The following is a 19879-nucleotide window of genomic DNA, read 5'->3' on the forward strand; positions in this document are numbered from 1 at the left end:
TAAGTCCTTAAATACAACCCTGTTATCTTGTTTGTTTCTGTTATCCTGTTATGAAACATTTTAGATTCAAAAATGCAAATAAATACATGTTTTTTGTTTAACTTAATGGTACATAATATTTGAACTTATGGATTCAAAAATATAATATGAAAATTTATTAAAGAGGAAAGAAAAAAGAATAGAAAAATCGTGATCAACCCTGTTCTAAATATTCTATTCCTTTCTACTTCTCCACTTTGTTAAACAGTCTAATAGGAATTAGCATTTATAGCTGATGCAGTCATTGACATTTATAGAGTGAAAACCGATTCTCTAACAATCTCAGGTGTGTTTTAAAACTATTTGTGTCGACAAACATTCGAGATGAAATATAGTAACGGGGTGGAAATGACGGTAGAATGGAGGTTGGGACTGTGATACATGAGATAGAAACTGAAAAGAAAGGTAGGAACGATGGTTGAAGAAATTAACCAAATACCTGTTAAATTAAAAAAAAAAGAAAAAAACATTCTTGTGATTTTGTAGAAGTGAGAACAGACTAAAAGGATGGAAAACAAATGTAGGGACACAGTAAACAAAAAAAAAGGTTTAACATTAAAATAGACATTACAGCATAATTAAAGCATATTTCTATTTTGTTTTATCATTTCTTTCTTTCTGTTTCTTGTTGAAGTTGACACAATGACATTTAACACGCATTAATGTCTATAATCTCTTTATACGATGAAGATTATCTAAATATATAATGTGAACTGTTTGCTATAGATATATGACTCACATTGAAACACTGCAACATGAGTAAGTAAATGATAGGAACACAAAAGGGCTGTATGACCCTGAATTATTCATGACCTGACATGGATGAAAGTCAGTTTTAAAGCTGTTTAAATACTATTCTGTAACTGTCATTTATATGGAAGATGTAACATGAAGAATATCATGTTTAATTATAGCAATTAAAGATGTCATTTATTTTATAGAATATTTAAATCATAGTAATGATATTTTTAATTATTGATCATTATTAAGTTGTAAGTATGAACATTATTGTCTAATAATAATAATAATAATTGTATAATATGATGATTTTGTTTTTTAGTGAATATCCAGTTGTCCTACATTTTGAGAGAACATTAAAGTGACCTGAAGGAGGCTGAGGACCCTAAAAAAGAACTAAAACGATAAACTATATCAGTATTTAACAGTGTGACACCTATTGAGTTTCACATAGATAAAGACATTTCACCATAAACTAAGTTGTGAAAGGAAGTATTTGACACTACAGACTTTAAAGAGCAAAAAATATTCATCTGAAACCTGCATTCATCCTCGACACAAACCTATTTTTTCTTTCAATCAGTTGTGCTAAGAAAAAAAAATACTTACTGGATCATCTACTAAAATCCCTATTTTAACTATAATATAACATTGCACCATTAAAATCTGAGTCAACTGATTATTTCAGTCTTTATCTACTTCCAAGTCAAGACAAGCTGTAAAAGCAGATATCGATACTACAGACAGGTAAGAAAGTCAATTGTCTGCTCAGGACTACATTTGTTTAGTGCTTGTACAATTATAGATCAAATATCACGTATATAACATGATGTATTAACTTGTCAACAGGGGACATCAGTTCATATATAATCCTCCAAAGTGGCTCTATGTTATTATTTTCTGTTTAAATATTAATTAAACGAAATCAAATAAGCCAGACAGAAACGTGCCGTACCATCGTGCTGCATAAAACCTTCAATGAATCAAGTCCAGCATTGAAGACGGTCATTTATTTATTAAAGCATGGGCAACAACAGTGAAATATCTACTCTGAGAACACAACAGACCATGATGGAGTCTACAGTTTATGATAATAATCACTATATCTGACTAATAGATGTTAGAAAGAACCTAATGGGACACTAAAATCTTATCAAAACCGTAGGTAGGTAGGTAGGGATTATCTGTACAGGCTTGAGTGTAAAATAAGTCGCCACGTTGTTATTTACTTACAGTCCATTGTTTCAGTCTGCAGGCCAGTTCAGCTCTGATTGTAAAACAAAATCCAGTTTAGTTGAGATCCTTCTGATTCCAATTGAGTTTTGAAGTTCCAACGAAAGAGAAAAAAGCATTTAATTAGGATCAAATGGTCGAATAAATCAGTTTTCGCTTAATTAAACCAAACTGACCGTAAATGTGCTGAAACTGTGTGTAATGTCTGTTAGAATTAAAGCCAAAGAAGAAAAAAAGCGCCCACATGCGTACTCTAAAACGGCAACGTGTCGAGGAATAACTTATCTATTATTGCAGGCGGCGGCACCAGGTCCTCCAGCTTCAGGTAGAAAATCCTCTGCAGGCCCTGGATGCACAAGGTGCGCAGTTCAGGCAGCTTTTCCAAAAGTCTGGACAAGTGGTTGGACCAGCAAGAGCCTCCTCCTCCTCCTCCTCCTCCTCCTCCTCCTCCTCCTCCTCCTCCTCCGTCTGCGTTCATCCCACCGTCCTTTAAACACTTCACCACGTTGTTTTGCAGATCCTCCACCTTTTTGGGTTCCTTCAGTCCGTGACGCTCTGTGGTCGCAGTCAAACACACATCAGGTCAAATGAACTGCAAAAACAGCGGCCTATCAAAGTGAGTAGATTAGATTTTTATGCATTTGCACACTGCATTTGATGAGAAAACTTTTTTTGCTGCAATATAAAATGATGGCTTGATACTGCAACATACTCACCCACTATGTACGTATTTAAATAGGTACAGTGATCTAATTGCTTCACTGCCTGATCGACAAATGCATGTATTAAAATGATTGGATATGATGACACCATAAAAAAAAAAAAAATTGTGAGTTCCCCTAGTGGCTGATCATGGCACTGCAACAAATATTCCTGTGAAAAGCCTGTAAAAGACAGAACAGGACTTTTGCAAATGCAAAAAAAAAGTTGGATATTACTGTTTTCATTACCAGATTTTATCACACACAGGTTTTGCCTGAATAGTCCCAAAAATCTTTTTTATATGTATTTTTATATGTATATGTATATGTATATTTTGCGTACTGCATGTCTTTTTTCTATTTTACTATTGGCTGCTGATACAAAAATATATTATATGTATGTGAGAAATACACTTATAATGAATCTTAACTCCTAAATGTAACATGTCATGCCCTTTTGGATTAGGGTCAACATACACCTTCTCCAGAATTTGGCATCTAGAGATGTTTTTCTGTGTCCCTGTTGACTAAATACTAATGCAGGGATCATGTGATGTGACTGTTCATACAGGGATTTACTTATCATCTCACCGGTGACCAGGGCCAGGGTGCAGATGCAGGAAAAGGTGGACACATCCAGGTTCATCCTCTGCAGGTTTCCAGAGAATTCCACGATGCTGTCGATCCATTCGCCAAAGCCCCGGAGGCACTGGAGCCGGTGCCACACGGAGCCGTCGCAGAAGATCAGCTTCCCTTCTCCTGGGTTGGATCTGTAACATTAATAGAGTGAACAGCAACAGCTGTTAAGAATGCAACCTGCCACTTAGATACAGAGAAACCAGTCCAACTGACTCTATTTACGCATATAATGGAGTTAGAGTCCATAGAAGGGTTACATCGTGGGTCCTCTCAAGAATTCATTAAATAAATCCAGCTTTTTAAGAAAGACTTAACAAATCCTGGCCTGTACATAAGATTTTGTTATTAACTGTTACAAAAAACAATGCCATTCTGAGTGTAATATCACAGATTGTATCAGAACTGTTCACTTTGTTAAACTGCAGGCCATTTGTTTCTAGGGAGCTATAACATTCCTGACTGCGAAGGGACTTGAACCCTTAATCTTCTGATCCGAAGTCAGACGCCTTATCCATTAGGCCACACAGCTAATGCACACAAAGTAAAATGATCAATTGTTTTCAATTTATATACACGCTGATCTGAAGTTGGGGCAGTTTTCTTTGCACAAACAGCCACAGGGAATGTCCTTCAGGCAGTTCATACTCCAACTCAGAAAACTTTATTTGTCCCCAAGGGGCAATGTTAAACCCTGGGCCAGTTGTTTCCAATGGGAGTCATTTCAACGCAACACAAAACAATGGATTTTCTGACAGCAGAATCTTCATTCATTTAAAGCCAAGTTATGATCAAAAAATAGTAAAGGTAAGACAATGTTCATGATCATTACTTGATAATGTGACCTTTATTTTTGCTCTTCATCTTGTTCAGTGAGTTCTATCAGTAGAGAAATAACACTTGTACAGTTGAATGTGCTTAGTGTTAGCTTAGCGCTGCAAAGTTTGTCTCATTGGTCTGTTGTTTTATTATATTATTCTGGTCTTTGACTTTTAGCTTGGTTTAGATATTTGCCCATTTAAGTGCTTGTTTGGATTATTTTCTGTTCCGACAGTTGGTTTTGTTAAGTTTTTATTTGATGTTCTAGTCAAGTGGATGTATAATATGCATATATTGCTACAAGAGTCCATGGCAACACAGAGAGAACTGTGGCTGACTCAGGTACCAGGGGCAACTGGGCTTAAGAGGCTACCACCAACCTACCCCACAGCCTCTGATATATCAAACTAAGCCATGGTTCTGTTCATGTGCATTGTGAAACCCTTTTTGTAGTTAGAGTTTGGACTTTTTTCAATCCAATAACAAGAAATTACAAAATGCTATTATTGCAAGTGTCATTATGCTGGTGTCAAATGTGGCTCACAGGCCAAAATCAGCCCACCAGAGGGTCCAATCCAGACCACAGGATGAATTTGCAAATATCATTGGTGTCAAACTCATTTTAGTTCAGGGGCCACATTCAGCCCATTATGATCTCAAGTGGGTAAAATACACTGTTGCCCTTAAAGTTGGAATAGTTTTGTTGTCAGACATATTTCTCTTTTTATTCCGATTTAATAACTTTTAACCAGGTGTAATGATTATGTACTGATTCTTATCGGCAACTATCTAATAGCATAATAACCTAAAAGTAATGACAACTCCATTTTTTTTTTTTTTGCTTTGGTTTAATGTGAAAACAGGTAAAATTACATTAAGAAAGTATGTACATTTACAATCTATCTTTTCACAAAAAATGTGAATAACAAGAACAAATATGAACAAACTCAAATGTCTTAAGAAAAATAAGTGCAGTTTTACCAATATTCTGCCTCTTACTAAATGTTTTGTGTATTTGTAGATCCACTGTGATCTGTAAGTTGTGAAAATGACAAGCTGATACATAATATTGTTAAAATTGCACTTATTTTTCAGGTTGTACGTGGTTGCCTAGGTTAGTTACATAATTTTACTTTTTTCACACTAAAACAAAGTGAAAAATTAGGAGCTGTCATTAATCATAAGTTATTTTATTATTTTACTGGTCCGTCCCACTTGAGATCAAATTGTTGTATATCCTTCATGAAAACAAAATCACAGTCATTTATTATGGGAAAACAACAACAGAATGTTCTACTTCTTCTATGTTCATCACATCCATGTGTAACATAGCCTATAGTGCCATCTTGTGACAACTGTACATAGTCTGATTTTATTCATTCCAAACCTTTTGTTAGAAATACACCTAATTTGCATATTTGTCATTTTACAAGTTGGCGCCAGATTCGCTTGACAGTCAGATGAACACACAGGTGGTGTTTCTGTACCTGTAGGCCAGTCGCAGAACAAAAAGCTCCAGAAAGGCTGAGTAGAAGAGGAGGTCTTGGTCGTGTTTGGGCAGGGAGGTGAAGCCCGGGATCTTCTGCGCCCAACCCCGAATCACCTCCATGGATCTGGTCAGGAGGTCGTAAAACTGTCGAACATGTTGGGCGTCGTCTCCAAGCGGGCTTCCAGGACTCTCCTTGAACTACAGTAAGAGGAAACGCTAAGCTATCATTATGTGTCTTGAACATCAACTTGCTGTACCATATAATACATTTAACTTCACAGTGATGAAACGTTCAGAAAAAATTATGACATTTTATGTTTGTGTAAACCGATGATAAGATGAAGATAATCTCAACATTTGTGAATCAAGAACATCTTATATTAACATCACATTACGCTGTTTTAATGGTTTGTGTCACTTTTGAACCAGGTTTCTCAAAAATTATGATTATATGAAGTATCTGGCAGTTTGTGTGGTTTACAGACACTAAAAAAGACGTTGCTAGAACTACTTTCTAGAGTTTAAACAGATTTTAGACTTTTAAAGCACATTTTCAACAGTATGCACACAGCACTTTTTATATTTGAGACTTGATATTTGACAAACTATAGCTGATAGATCTATCTATCTATCTATCTATCTATCTAATGCTATAGGGGGGCAAAGATATGACAAAATGTGAGTCACTATGTATTTGTTGATATTTAAGAAAAAAATGTTATCTTTTCCTAATCCCAACCAAAGAGCATCACTGAGGCCATTTACATGACTGTAAAAATCCAGTAACTGGGAATAATCCTTTAATTGTAATAATCAGATCTGACACGTTTATATGCTCTTCAGAAATTTGATAATGGAAAAATCCTGGTTTAGATGTTTCAGTCCATTATCGCTTTTCTTTCGGAGTTTGTATGTACGTTGTGATGGTAGAATCAAACTTCCTGTTATTGTCACTTCTATTTTTTTTTATCATTTCTTACACATGTGCAGATGTAAAATCAGATTCGCAGGTATACATGCATGAAGCTGTGGTAGTATTGGGGAGAAATCCAGGTGTGTTAATCTGATTTGTCATAATCAGATTACTGCTGTTATCTGATAAAGCAGATCACATTATAATTAATTATCTGAAAACTCCAGAAAACTGAGTATTAGTGTGTATGTAAACGGGCTCGATGTCTAAACCTAAAAACCTAAAAGGGATCATGCCTTCAATGTATGTGAAGACGATAAAAACAACTTCTAGCCCCTTTTCCTGTACTTTTTTGTCTTAACCTTGAAATTACCAAAAATTGGGACGTCAACTCTTGTTTCTTGTGGCAAAGTCCTGGATTCAGTGAATCCAAAAGACCCAAAAGTTGTAGATTCTTAAATATCAAACTGCATTTAGCTCATACACATCCAAGGTTCATAGAAACATAAAACAAGGGAAAAAGTGTAGTAATTAGATTTGAGGTTTACTTTGGAGTAGTCGAGGCGGGACGGTGAAGGGTTGGATTCGATGTGAGCCCTGATGAGGGCGCTCAGGAGGGTGGTGACGGGCGAAGACGTCGAGTCCAGAACAACTTTAGGTTTAGACGGCAGGCGACCTCTTCGACCTTTAAGGCCATCCGTCCTCACCACTGCAATACACGACCAGTTTCACCTTTGAGTGATGATACCTTGGCTGATAACTGGAATTAAATCGCAATCTGTCAAACATCGAATGTGCCATTGAGGTGGATCTACTCACCTTCTTTGACCATCCCAACCACAAGGCACTTCTGGAAGCGACAGTACTGGCATCGGTTTCTTCTTCGTTTGTCCACAGGGCAGCTTTTGGTCGCCAAACACACGTACTTTGCATTTTTTTGCACTGTTCGCTGCAAGGAAGAAAAGATGAGCTTATATTACCATGATGTGTAATGATAGAAAACCATATCCCTGCACTTTGGGCCATCGTCTCCTCTTATCTAATGGGCTTCTTTCAAAAAACACAATCAAATTTGGTTATGAGCCTTTACATTTAGAAAATTAAATACTGTAAAACCTCTCTGAGTGTGGATGGAGCTGAAATTGCGGCGTAATAAAATCCTGAATGGCCCTACAGAACCTTTTTGTGTTGAAATTTTGCACAAAATGTATTGAACTGTTCTCAAAGGGATCATTATACGAGAACAAAAAGAGGCTTTATGATCTCATCTGGCGCCAAAGGGACATATTTTGGAGGGGTTTTCTCAAGCACCAAAAGAATTGTTCCGCAATATGGAAACAAGAGGAACCGGAAAGAACAATAAGTCTTTTTAGAACACAGTATTTAACAAAGAACTCCCCCTCTTAAAGAACCGTATTGTTAAGAGTCTGAAGCCTTGTCTTTTAAAGCAAAAAGCTGCAAATGACTCTTTGAAAATGAACAGCAGCACTCTTGCTCCTGTGGGCCATCTGAGGCGGGTATAAGGCATTCAGCAGGCGGACAGGGGCAGTCTGGGTAAATACAGGGTCGTGGTCATTCATAATTTGGAGAAACGCCCCCCTGGGGAATCTCCTTCTGAGACATGAAAGGGGGAGAATTTTATTCACAGCACGTCAGTGGACATTTTCATACAGGACATTTGGCCCTAAAACGCATTGTGTCAAGAGATCGAAACGTGCATCTGAAGCACAATGACCAATTTAGGAGGAGTGGTCGTGGATCCCGGGTTGCTTATGTTAGATTCCTAATTAGAGTTTCATTAATAACACTATGACCATAAATATGGAGGGAAAATAATGACTATTATAAGCTTAGATTTAGGATTTTACGTCTCCCAGTTTAATTCTTATAATCATTTTTACTCAGCTCGTACTTCATGCTGCTTTTTCAAGTTGGAGGAATGCAACTTTCATCTCTTGAGACCCAGGAAACTGAAAGTTTTGGCTTTTTTTAACATTAAATAATTGTCTTGATTGAAAACAGCGTGATGCAAGAGTTTTTTCAGATGCATTTTTTATGGAATGTCCTTTGCAGTGGGTAGTTGTTGTTTTTTTTGTTTTTTTTTTATAAGTAAAACTGTGAAACTCCTATCCCCTACAGAGGAGGGTCTCAGGAGTTGAATGGAAAAGCCACCTTAAAGAATCCCTTGCATCCCTCGCAAGTGCGCACTCCGTAGTGTTGGCACGCTGCGTTATCTCCGCACACGGCGCACAGTCCCTCCGTACTGAGCGGTCCTCGGCTGGGGGCTGAGGCAGTCTGGTGGTAGTCCATGAAGTGGTGCCCGTGGGTGAGCTGCAGAGGGTGAGGGAACCCCACTCCGGCCTGCTTCGCGAGCCCAGCGGAGCCCAAAACCCCGGAACCGTCCAGCGGCTGGTGCGCGTCCAGGTTCATGGACACGTGGAGCGACCCGTCAAATTTCATCTGGCACGTGGACAAGGTCTGACCGCCGTGCTGCGCGTGTTTGAGAGAAAAAAGGGAGAACCTAGAGAGTGCGTTTTTCCTGTGCGCCGCAGCCAGATAGTCCTGGCGAAAATTGTACAAAGAGCCCGAGTCTTCCCATAGGTGTCCCGGTGCGGTTTGGAAGTTTGATGGAAGAGGCGTGTGAGGAGACGGAGGGCGGTAATAATAGACTGAACCCGGGGAGGAGAGCAGCTCGTCGGACTGATGCGGAGGATGCTGAGCGGGCTGGTAGCGCGGACACCCGTGCGCGTCCTCCACCTTTACGCACGGGAGCTCCCCCTGCACGGGCATCTGGAAGAGACACGGCGGCTTCACGTCGTAGCCGGAGCCGTAGGCGTCCGTTAAAGGACTCCCGAAGCCGGGGGTGGACGTGGCGGCCGAGAGTTCGCTGTTGGCGAGGTCCATGCTGAACTTGACGAACTCCGGGGTGAGGAAGTCGCAGCTGCGTTCCCTGCCGGGGCTCTGGGAGGCCGGGATGGCACCTTGCGGAGAGGAGCCGCACTGGGTCTGGACGCACGGCATGGCCACTGCGCACAGGGACAAATTCAGTGAGTACACACCTGTATGTGCATGTGCATGGGAATGTCTATGCACCAAAAACATAGTCAAAAGGAAAGAAAATTCACTCGTTGACAGAAATGAATTAAAATTGTGACACTGTTTTATCATGTCAGTAATTTAAGATAACATTACCTTAAGGTTTAGGGTTTCTTATTTTACTCTCAGCCTAGTCCTGCCATGGAATAAAAAAATCACATTATTTGCAGGCTTTCCCCATCACTTTTCCATACAATAATGCAATAAAAGTACAAATATACCATACCTTAGAGCTTCATCCAGTACAGGAAAATAGAAAAAGATAATTCCATCTCTGCTGGAGTTTGCTTGGTTGTATTTCAAGGCTTGGTCCTGTAGAAAAGTCTTCTCTCCGTGTGTGGAAAGCAAAGGAAATAAGTGTTCAGTTCTTCCACTTGCAGACTGGCTGCCAGTGTCACCGACAATGTGCTTTTGTTTACGTGGTGAGTACCCCTGTGCCAAACCCTATTACGCACGAGCCACAGAGGGGGTGGAGTTGTGTGTCTGTATGTGTGTGTGTGTGTGTGTGTGTGTGTGTGTATGAGTGTGTGTGTGGGTCATTGACTGGTGTGGGCACAAAGATGTGGAAATAATGCTTGTGGTATTTTCTTGTATTTTCCCTCATTTGGTGATTTTCAGAGTTTTAAACAAGACAAAGCATATGTATTGTGGTATAAATTACATGCAAAATTACCTTCTGCAAACACTTTCTAACATATATTCAGGCTAAACATAGATTGAGAAGCAGTATTTTCACATTGAAAACCCCCATCTCATTTTACAGTACAAGTACACACTATATACTTGTGTAAAAAGACACTTATTTCAGTATATATGTGAGGGAGTCCAGACTCTGAAATGTCAAAAGTCGCCTATGAAGGACATTAAAGCAGCTGTTTGAATGTAAAGTAAACTGAACCTCATGTCATATTAGTATCAGCTCATATTTAATATAATATAAGACCATAAAACCATCTGAACTTCACATCTAATCAGTTGTAAATCATTTTATAATGTCAGCAACAAAACTCCAAATATTACAGTGCATATTCTCTGCAGTTAAATTGGCTTTTACTGGTATTTTCTTCTTGTTACATCATTTGTCATTTTCACTTCATCTTTTAAGTTGTTTCATCTTTTAATTGTTGTCTTGTTGTTTGATAAGAACCCAGATTCTACACCTTTGATTTATTAATAGTATACATATTTATTTCTCATCCTTTTTACTTCCTATACAAGAGCCTACAGGAAATATGTGCACAGCCTTAGAAGACACAGTACTGAACTAAATGTGTTGTAAAGATTAAAGTGACCATTTAATGTGACCTCTGACCCCATGAAAAAAAACAGCAAAAACAATTAGGCCCTGTCCATACGAAGATGGTTTTGGTCATATCCGCAAAAGTTTTGTATCGGATAGGCCTTTCATCCACACGAAAAGTTGCATTTTCAGTCACTGAAACCACAACTTTTTGAAACCAGGTCCCAGAGTGGATAAATTTGAAAATGCTGATTTTGTGTCTTTGTCTGTTCGACCAAACCGCAGCTTTTCTAAAACAATTATATCATAACCCCACCTTTCTAACCTTTCACCCCAGAAGCAAGACATCACTTCACAACAACAACAACAACAACAACAACAATTACAGAGTAGACCTTGTGCTACAAAAGCTATTAAGCTTATTGGAAATATTGAGTCAAAATCTCTGGCTACTCGTTCATTACAATGAGCAACAAACAACCATAGCTACAATAGTCACTACATGCTCTTGGATCTACTGTGGAGAGTTTTTGTTTTTCTTCTGTAGTCTATGGTTTGTATGCAGCACGCAAGCTTTATGCGCATGCTCCACGTCTTCTTCTCCATTTTTCACGAGAGCATTACAACACCACATACAGGCCTGGCATTTGTACTACATCGTTTTTAGTCATTTTCAATGGTTTCGTGTGGACTCAGATATTTCCTGAAACGACTCCATGTTTACAGAGCACTTTTTTGAAAACGATGAAGAAAAAGATCGGATAGGAAAACATGCGGTTTCGTGTGGACGAGGCCTTAGAAACATCTGACGTCTTGAGTGAAACCTGGTATAAAACATAAGAAAAGTAATGCCATAAATGTCATATTGTCTGAACAAAAGGGTTAAAAGGTGTTAAATGCAAAGGGAGGTCACAATAGATAGCACCACTTTGGCTCTTTGGTTTATTTGACAGTTACATTAAAAACCAGAATTCAACTGAATATTTGTTTATATGGATTTTAGTGAATATTTCATTTTAATCTTAATTTCAGTCCAGCTGCTGCTTTCACATATTCCTTTTAGTGTAGAATTCCATAACGTTGTAGCTCGTACCGCAAAAGCTGATTTGCCAAACTCAAATTGCTCTGTATGATACAGTCACTTCTGCATGAGAACCATGTTGTCATCCTATTGGGGGGGGGGCAGGGATTTTGGGCCCCATGGGGAAAAACAGTCACTGTGGGCTTCAGCATTTCAGCATTTCCGCAAACCCTAAAAATATAACACTGTGCGGGCATGAATCAATATTCTGTTTACAATATGTTTCACAATTTTGTGCAAGATTGATGAGAAAAGTGCAAACCATCTTTCCCATTTTAATCATATATGTTTTAAGTAATAACAGTATGAGAATTTTTCAACACTGATAAACAAATAAAATATAATTTTACTTCTGTAGTATAATATAGTTTGTCTGCCTTTTCCTTTTCTTTCATGTCTCTTCCTCCTCTGTATTGCTGTTAGTGATGCTGTGCTTCAATCCTCCCTCCATTTCCACACTTCTACCTGGAATAACACTTTCACATGGTCCTGATTCTGCAGAATGCAACAATATACATGATAATATATCCCTAATAGAGCTCAAAATAACATCAGGACTAAAACTGACCAGAACCCAATTGATAATGTAGATTGTTTCATTTTATTTATGGATCATTAAGTAGAGTATAATAATAGTCTGACTACTAAAACTTCTAATACTTCATAAATATTTTATTCTTTTCTGACAACGTGGTGTTATAAACTCTATAAATATAATTTATTTTTTGCTTGAAACTTTTGTATTTTACATGCTATATATCCAGATTAGATATTAATACTAAAAAATGCATATGTGTGGTTATTATAACTTTACTAAATCTAATGTTAGTAGGACTTTTGCACTGAACTAGATGAAAAAACAAACAAACAAAAAAACAGCGCAACTGTGAAGTAACTCTATGTTACTTCTAGGTCTGGTAGTATAAAGTAAGGCTATTTACGGTGCATACTCTTTTTTTTTTTGCCTCAGAAGGCTGTTTTCCTCTTTTAGTCTACTAAATCCTATTGAATAAGAACTCAGATTGTTGTAATTTCATTTTATTTTCCATCAATGAATAAATACAGTTAACAAAATCAAAATAAACAAACTAAACTAAATATGCTGCAATGAAATCAGAGATTACAGCTGTGTTATTGCTTTGTTATTTCACCTTTTAATGACATTTCACGTTGGCTTTTACTTCATTTTTGTTTTGTTAATATATTTGATGTTGTCACTTATGAGAACATTTTCATTCCGTTCATCTTTTTTGTTGTTTTGTAATTATATCCTTTATGTTGTTTTTATCTTGGGTCTTTTGACATTGTTTTTGTCATATTTGTCATGTGTGATATGCACAGATGAAAGGATTATTGTTATTATTATTATTATTATTATTATTATTATTATTATTCTATACATTTATGTTGAGATTAATCTTGATAAAATAATAAATAATGCAGCTGAAGTGCATTAAAACACAACTGATTTGAAAATGTAAGCAGACAAACTTAATGTTGGTGGGACTTTTGCACAGGACTGGATGTAAAAAAAAAAAAAAAAGAAAAACTCAGTGTGAAGTACTTCTAGGTCACTTCTAGCTTTGATTGATGGAGGGATTTATTCTGAACATGCAATTAAATTTAACATATATGTGAAAAAGTAAAAGATAATAATGATACAAAAATCAACAATCAAGAATCAAGACAATCTTAGAGGGAAGAACAGCACAATAGTTTCATTTACGTGCCCAAAATGGACAATTTATTTAATCCCACCCCTTCTCCATAAGATATTAATAATATAATTAATATATGATATATATTTATCTTCCTCTTCCTTTAACATCACTCTTTATATATATATATATATATATATATATATATATACATATATATATATATATATATATATATATACATATACATATACATATATATATATATATATATATATATATATATATATATATATATATATATATATATATATATATATATGCACATATATTCACACACACTCATACATCCATTTACACATACACACGTTTATACATAGGTCTAGTACTATAATTTCAGGCTATTTATACTTTCCATGTATTTTTTTAACTTCTTCATTGTGGTGACAGAGAAGTCGACAGCTGGTGCCACTTCTCCTCTCTCTCCTTTTTATTATTATCCTGCAGGAGGATGAAGAGGCTGAGAGTTGAGGGTTGTGCAATCTTGCCATGCGCTTACGTCAACAACGTATTCCCACCTCAGTCAGAGCGCTATTGGTTAACCGCCGTTCATCTCCGCACTCCTATTGGCTATCGGTGACGTCGCTCACGCTGGTCGCTCATCTTCCGGGTTTGTATCTGTCAAACACAGGCTACGGTTTCTCCAACAACAGATGTCCTCTCCAAGTCGCCGCCCTGCATCGCCCTGAGAGAATTTTACACCACAACACTACAAGATAGCCTGTAAGTGTTAATGTCTGATGTATCACGGCGTGTTTTTCTTATTCTTTTATTTCTATAAGACGTTTAATATATGTGACGAGTGGTTAGCCAGGTGTGTTATGGCAAAAAGCCAAAAAAAGGTAGCTCCTGCGAGTTTTTGCTAGTAGCTACCAGGGATAAGTAACCTATTCTTAGCTCTTTTAGCTAAAAACATGTTACCTCAAACTGTTAGTTGTTGTTACCACGAACAAAAACTCCACAAATATGACAACTAAAGCTATCCCTTCTTGTAAAGCTCATTCGTGACAGTTAAGACGAAGTTTGCTAATATTTAATCCCACTTTCAACAACGACTTCCTCATGTGTGATGACACATAACGGAAATATAATACAATTCACCGACCTGACACTATGAATAAATGTGTTATAACCGCTCCTCTACATGTTGTTTGTTAAAGATGTGGCTTTGAAGTGGAAATATTTTAAAAATGTGGTCATTGGAGGGGCGCCAAACGGAGCAGCTGGGGAGCCCCTCATCTGCTGACTCATAATGAGACTGCATAGTCCCCATAGCGGGGCAGTGATTTCCCACAGTGGGTGGGGGTGGGTGTCCCAGGCAGCTTCAGCCCATGTTACTTCATTTCCTCTGTGATTCAGCCAGTTGAACAGAGTCCATCACTGAAGGGGTTTCAAACCTGTGGACCACAGACCAAAACTGGCCCTCCTAAGGTTCCAATCCAGCCCACAGGATCAATCTACAAAATGCAAAGATTACATTCAAGACATTAACGGTCAAAGGTTTCAAAGTCATTTTAGCCCAGTTTGATCTCAAGTGGGTGGGGCTAGTATAATAATAGTTGTGTAACCTGTATATAATGACAACTCCACAGCCCAAACTCTTAAATTTTAACCTGTTGTTTGCTATTGTGGCAAATTCACCTCAGTCCTCCACTGTTTTTGTAATGAGCTGCTGTTCGACACTATGAATGTCCATATGTTACCTGGTTATCTATGATCCCTGACATTCATGGGTCGATTTCCACGCCCTGTTTCTGGAACAGTGTTATGAACTTCACAACATTCTACTGATTTTTGGATTATTTTTGCTTTGGAATAACTGATCAATAGCAGCATCAATAAAGTCATCTACATACCTGAGATTGAGAATTTCTATTATGCCGATTATGACAATTATGCCTAATTTCACTAATTTGTATCACAGCCTAGTTATTGTAGGTGGTATATTCAAATTGACAACCTCTACTTAATTTACCATCTGCTTGACAGGAACAACACAAGTGATATTTCTTGTTAGATAATTGTAAAAAAAATAAATAAAAAAAAAAATAAATCAGCCACAAAGGGGTTAACAGCCTCTTGCTGAATGTTTTGTGCCTTTGTAAATCTACTATGATCTGTAAGTTGTAATACACATGTGTAAACGATAACTTGAGGCATAACATTGTTAAAATTACACTTATTTTTCTTAAGAAATTTCAGGTTATTTATATTTTTTTGTGAAAGAGTAGTTTGTAAATGTAAACATTTTCATCATTTAATTCTACTTTTTTTACACTAAAAGAGAAACATTTGGAGTTGTCAGTATTTATGGGATACCTTTCTATTATTTTACTGCTTGAGATCAAATTGGGATGAATGTGTTCTCTGAACTAAAATGAATTTGACTCCCCTGGTGTAGAATATCTGCAGTGCCACTCAGTACACTTAAGTAACACCACTGTCATCATACTCGGGATGAACGTGCATATTTACTGGACATAAGTATTGGCATATAAAATATGTTTTCACTGATGCCAGAGGCAGATCTAGGCAAATTTAGGGGAAAAAACCTTTAATATAACATAATACATAAATTATGTTCTATTAAAGTTTTTTTCCCCTAAATTTGTGTGTAATATGTTAAATCCCTGTTCATTCAAAGGTAATGTGAAGAAGAGTTGAGAGACTTAGGCCTAGTTTTAATCAGTGCCTAATGACCAAAATATGGCTTGTGAACTGGTGACATCCATATGTTGCTGAGCTGAGACCCCGTGACCCTCATGAGAACTAAGCATTTCAGAAAACAGATGGATGCATAGTTGGACAGAGAGTATTTTTTACTAACATGAAGCTGACTTTGATTTTCAGTATTGATTTTAGACTCATGATTATGTTTGATTGCAAAGTGTATTAAATGTCAAAAATAATTCTGAGCTGCCATCAGAAACTAGTCCACTGCTTATATAGACAGCAATAAATATGTCTAAGTACATTATAAGGCTTTGGTCAAACCATTTTGGGCACCACCTCAGGATATTAATTTTAGCATTAATGTGGAAAACATCAAAACTAATGAAGCAGGATTTTGTTCTTGCCTTTTTTTTATTATTATTATCATTTATTGTGTCTTCTGGTGTTTCCAAAGTTTTGTACACAGTGAAATTATAGTCTGTCCATTGTCTTACAAACCGAACAGGTATGGTTTTAGTGTTAAAGGTCTAAGATGATTAGAAATTATATATCCAGAATTGAAAAATGTCAATGTTTTTTTGCAAGTTGACACTAAAACTCCCAGTCAGGTACTGATTTACCATCTTAACTGCAGTAAAAGAGCAAAAGTTCACTCTCTGAAATTTCAAAAAAGTATAAAAGTCTACTGTTGGCCTTTGACGAGCATTTGTAGTCACTGTTTGTGCAAAGTGTACTGAACCTTAGGTCATATTATGAATTAGCTAATGACCTATGAAACCTTTCAGGAAAAAAAATCAACTAAAAATAACCAACATTAACTTCACTCCAAATCAGTTTTCAGTATCAGGAACAGACTATGAAACATTATTACAAAGCAATTCATCCTGTTTACTGTTTTGCCTTGTTTCATCTATTTCCGTTGTTTGTGTCATGTTGAATAAGAACTCAAATTGTGTTCATAAGTTTGTCATTGGTGATGGATTCACCAAGCCCTCTCATCTTCCAAATGTGTCATTGTTCCATTCATTTATGTTGAAACTGAAATTTTAAGTTGGACATCTTGATGCTGTGAAGATGATGCAAAATACAAAAAAAATCCATAATTCCATCCAAATGTAAAATAAAAGTAATGCAGCAATTCTGTTTATAACATAGGAGGAATAGAATGTACAGATATTTATGTTAAAATCTAGTGAGTAAAAAGAAAATAAGTTGTCAAAAATGATAAATTACTCAATAAAAACTCCCAAAAAGTGCTTACAACTCTGCTTAAGTACAGTAACTTAGTTACAGTTCTATGTATTGTTAATGATAAGACACAACAAACCATAATAGAATGAGAAAATATAGATTAACCCTTTGAGTGCCAAAGTTGTAATACTGAGACAAGCCACCAAACTGAATGAAAGAGACCATAGCTTCAGATAGAGTTGCTAAATCTCGTTACCACCTTCTACCAATACATGACAGACATGTACCCCTTCAATCCTAACACCATTTAAGGGCATGTTTCTATTCAAAATGAAGAAGCAAATTCATTTTGAAAGGTGTGGTACTGAGCTGGTTTTGGAAGTAAATAAGTAAGCACAGTTTAATTAGTTTTAGTTTTGACAGATAAGGACTGATTTGGCTACTCTGCTGCTTGGCTAAAAGCTTCTAAAACTTACTGGATTTTACTTTCCACTAGTGTTTAAGTTAATTTATTTTAAGGATAAGATGACAAAAACACAAAGAAAACTTCTATGTAAATATGTTCAAAGTTCAGTTTTACTAAAAGTTACACCATCCAATATGGCCACTGCCCTGTGACATCACAATATGCAAATTAGTTGAGTAAATTTACCCCCATCATAAACTTTGGGTCATACCTGTTATTTTTCTTGTTTATAATATGACTTTATCTGTAGCCACTTCCAAGATATAGCTTTTTCAGATCTTGATGTCAAAATTAAATATTTTGTGATTTAAAACCTCCGGTGCCTACAGGGTTTGGCCACTGCTCACACTTCCTCAGCTCACACCTGCAGCCTGTTTCACACCTGCAGTTCATCAGCCGTTAAGCCAGTCCCATATAAGCTGCTCCATTTCACCAGCCTGTGTCAGACTGGAACACCCTTTTCCCTGTGGTGTCCATGCAGTCCAGGCCTTTTGTAACATAAGATTACTGTGAAGGAGATTCCTGAGTTTATGTACCAAGTCTAAGTTAAGATTTGGGTGACGACGATTCCTGACTCTTGTACCCAAGTCTCTGTTAATAAAGCTTGTCAACCTGATAGCACCGTGCACGCAAGTCCTTAACCGCACCACATCGCAGGATATTGGTATAACAGATAAAGTTGAATACATCTGTATAAAATGGGTAATGTAAGAAAATGGAGCAAAATTACAATAATAAAGTGCTCACAAAAATGAACTTAATGAAGTAAGAATGTCTGAAAACCGCTTTCAATCAATCGCCAAATATATTAGCAGTCTAATTCTACAGCTTGATAGTTTTCTTGGTAGTTTTGGAGCAAGCAAAGTGTCAGAAAGAGTCTGCAAAATATTAAATACCAAAAACTGGCATCAACTTAATAGTAGCTCTTATTGTGTGATCAGGTCATTTGAGACTGATTCTGGATTTTCCTGTTTTAGACGTTTTGAGCCAACATTTAAGACACATTTATCAACATATTTTTGCAAATGAGCAATGATTTTGTAGAAAATAAAACACCTTATATTATGTATTTATATCATCATGACCCTTAGATTTAGTCCCATGCTCTTGAGGTTTGACAGTTTTACTCCAGTCTTTTAGTAAAGTCCGGTCATTACCATTTCGTATTTAGTTAAATGTTGATGCTGGTGCTGTTACTGGCTGACACAGTTGCATGTCACTGGTAATAGGTCATTTGTTTCACCAAACTGCTTTTTGGCCTTTGTGCCATCTGTAGCAGTATTTTATTAAAATGCATTAGAATCTGCTTCAGCGTGTGTCCGTCCCTGGGAACCTTTAGTCAAAGTGCATCACAGAGGGGGTGCACAGAGGTTTTTTTTGGGTCGCCCTCCGCTGGGACCCATGGCCTCGTTCTGCCGGAGCTGGTATCATGTTCCGGTCATTAGTCCGTTTGAGGGCAGCACGAAATGTGGATTTACTGGTCCATCAGCAAGTTGAAGACAAGGACGGTCAGATAAGTCCAAAGTGAACTAGTAATTAGTACTAATGTTAATATTAGGAATACTGCTATGGTGAACAGGTGTAAAGCTTTTCCACACCCAATTGATGGCTCAATATTATTATTTTGATTTATTTATTTATTTATTTATTTTTGGAATGGGAAGTCCAAAAATAGGGCTTTTATAATGATTAAATGATGAAGAAATGGAAAAAAAAATAAAGAAAAAGCATACTAATTTAACTGATTTTAAAGTCACAGATTTCAGTGATTTTTAATTAATATTCAGTAAGTCAAAGTGAAGAGACTGGATTGTTGCACATCGATTGCATTTTGTTCAGTGGATAT

The 19879-nt window shown here is 36.8% G+C and overlaps 2 protein-coding genes and 1 non-coding gene across 7 annotated transcripts in view; 1 reads left to right on the forward strand and 2 right to left on the reverse strand.

Moving 5' to 3' along the window:
• Positions 1–1765: 1765 nt before the first annotated feature.
• Positions 1766–10035, reverse strand: LOC115430865 (nuclear receptor subfamily 4 group A member 2-like). 2 transcript variants are annotated; one of them, XM_030151145.1, is made up of 8 exons: positions 9891–10035; positions 9761–9800; positions 8741–9594; positions 7388–7517; positions 7117–7277; positions 5654–5853; positions 3303–3481; positions 1766–2565 (listed from the first exon to the last, which is right to left on the reverse strand). In XM_030151145.1, the coding sequence occupies exons 3-8, from the start codon at positions 9587–9589 to the stop codon at positions 2264–2266; spliced, it is 1821 nt and encodes a 606-aa protein (XP_030007005.1). In that variant the 5' UTR covers positions 9590–9594; positions 9761–9800; positions 9891–10035; the 3' UTR covers positions 1766–2263. The 2 variants fall into 2 exon arrangements, with proteins under 2 accessions (XP_030007005.1, XP_030006996.1); XM_030151136.1 differs by having other exon boundaries at positions 3291–3481.
• On the reverse strand, positions 3807–3879 carry trnar-ucg (transfer RNA arginine (anticodon UCG)). Its single transcript has one exon. It is a non-coding gene; the product is annotated as a tRNA-Arg (tRNA).
• A 4286-nt stretch (positions 10036–14321) lies between the features above and the next one.
• gpd2 (glycerol-3-phosphate dehydrogenase 2 (mitochondrial)) overlaps positions 14322–19879 on the forward strand; it is a 54093-nt gene continuing 48535 nt past the window's right edge. For all 4 annotated transcript variants that reach the window (XR_003936993.1, XR_003936992.1, XM_030151090.1 and 1 more), the window contains exon 1: positions 14322–14426. The gene's annotated coding sequence lies outside the window, so the exon portion shown is untranslated. The remainder of the gene's footprint in view (positions 14427–19879) is intronic.

This window comes from Sphaeramia orbicularis, chromosome 2, assembly GCF_902148855.1.
Source record: "Sphaeramia orbicularis chromosome 2, fSphaOr1.1, whole genome shotgun sequence".
NCBI classification, from domain to species: domain Eukaryota; kingdom Metazoa; phylum Chordata; class Actinopteri; order Kurtiformes; family Apogonidae; genus Sphaeramia; species Sphaeramia orbicularis.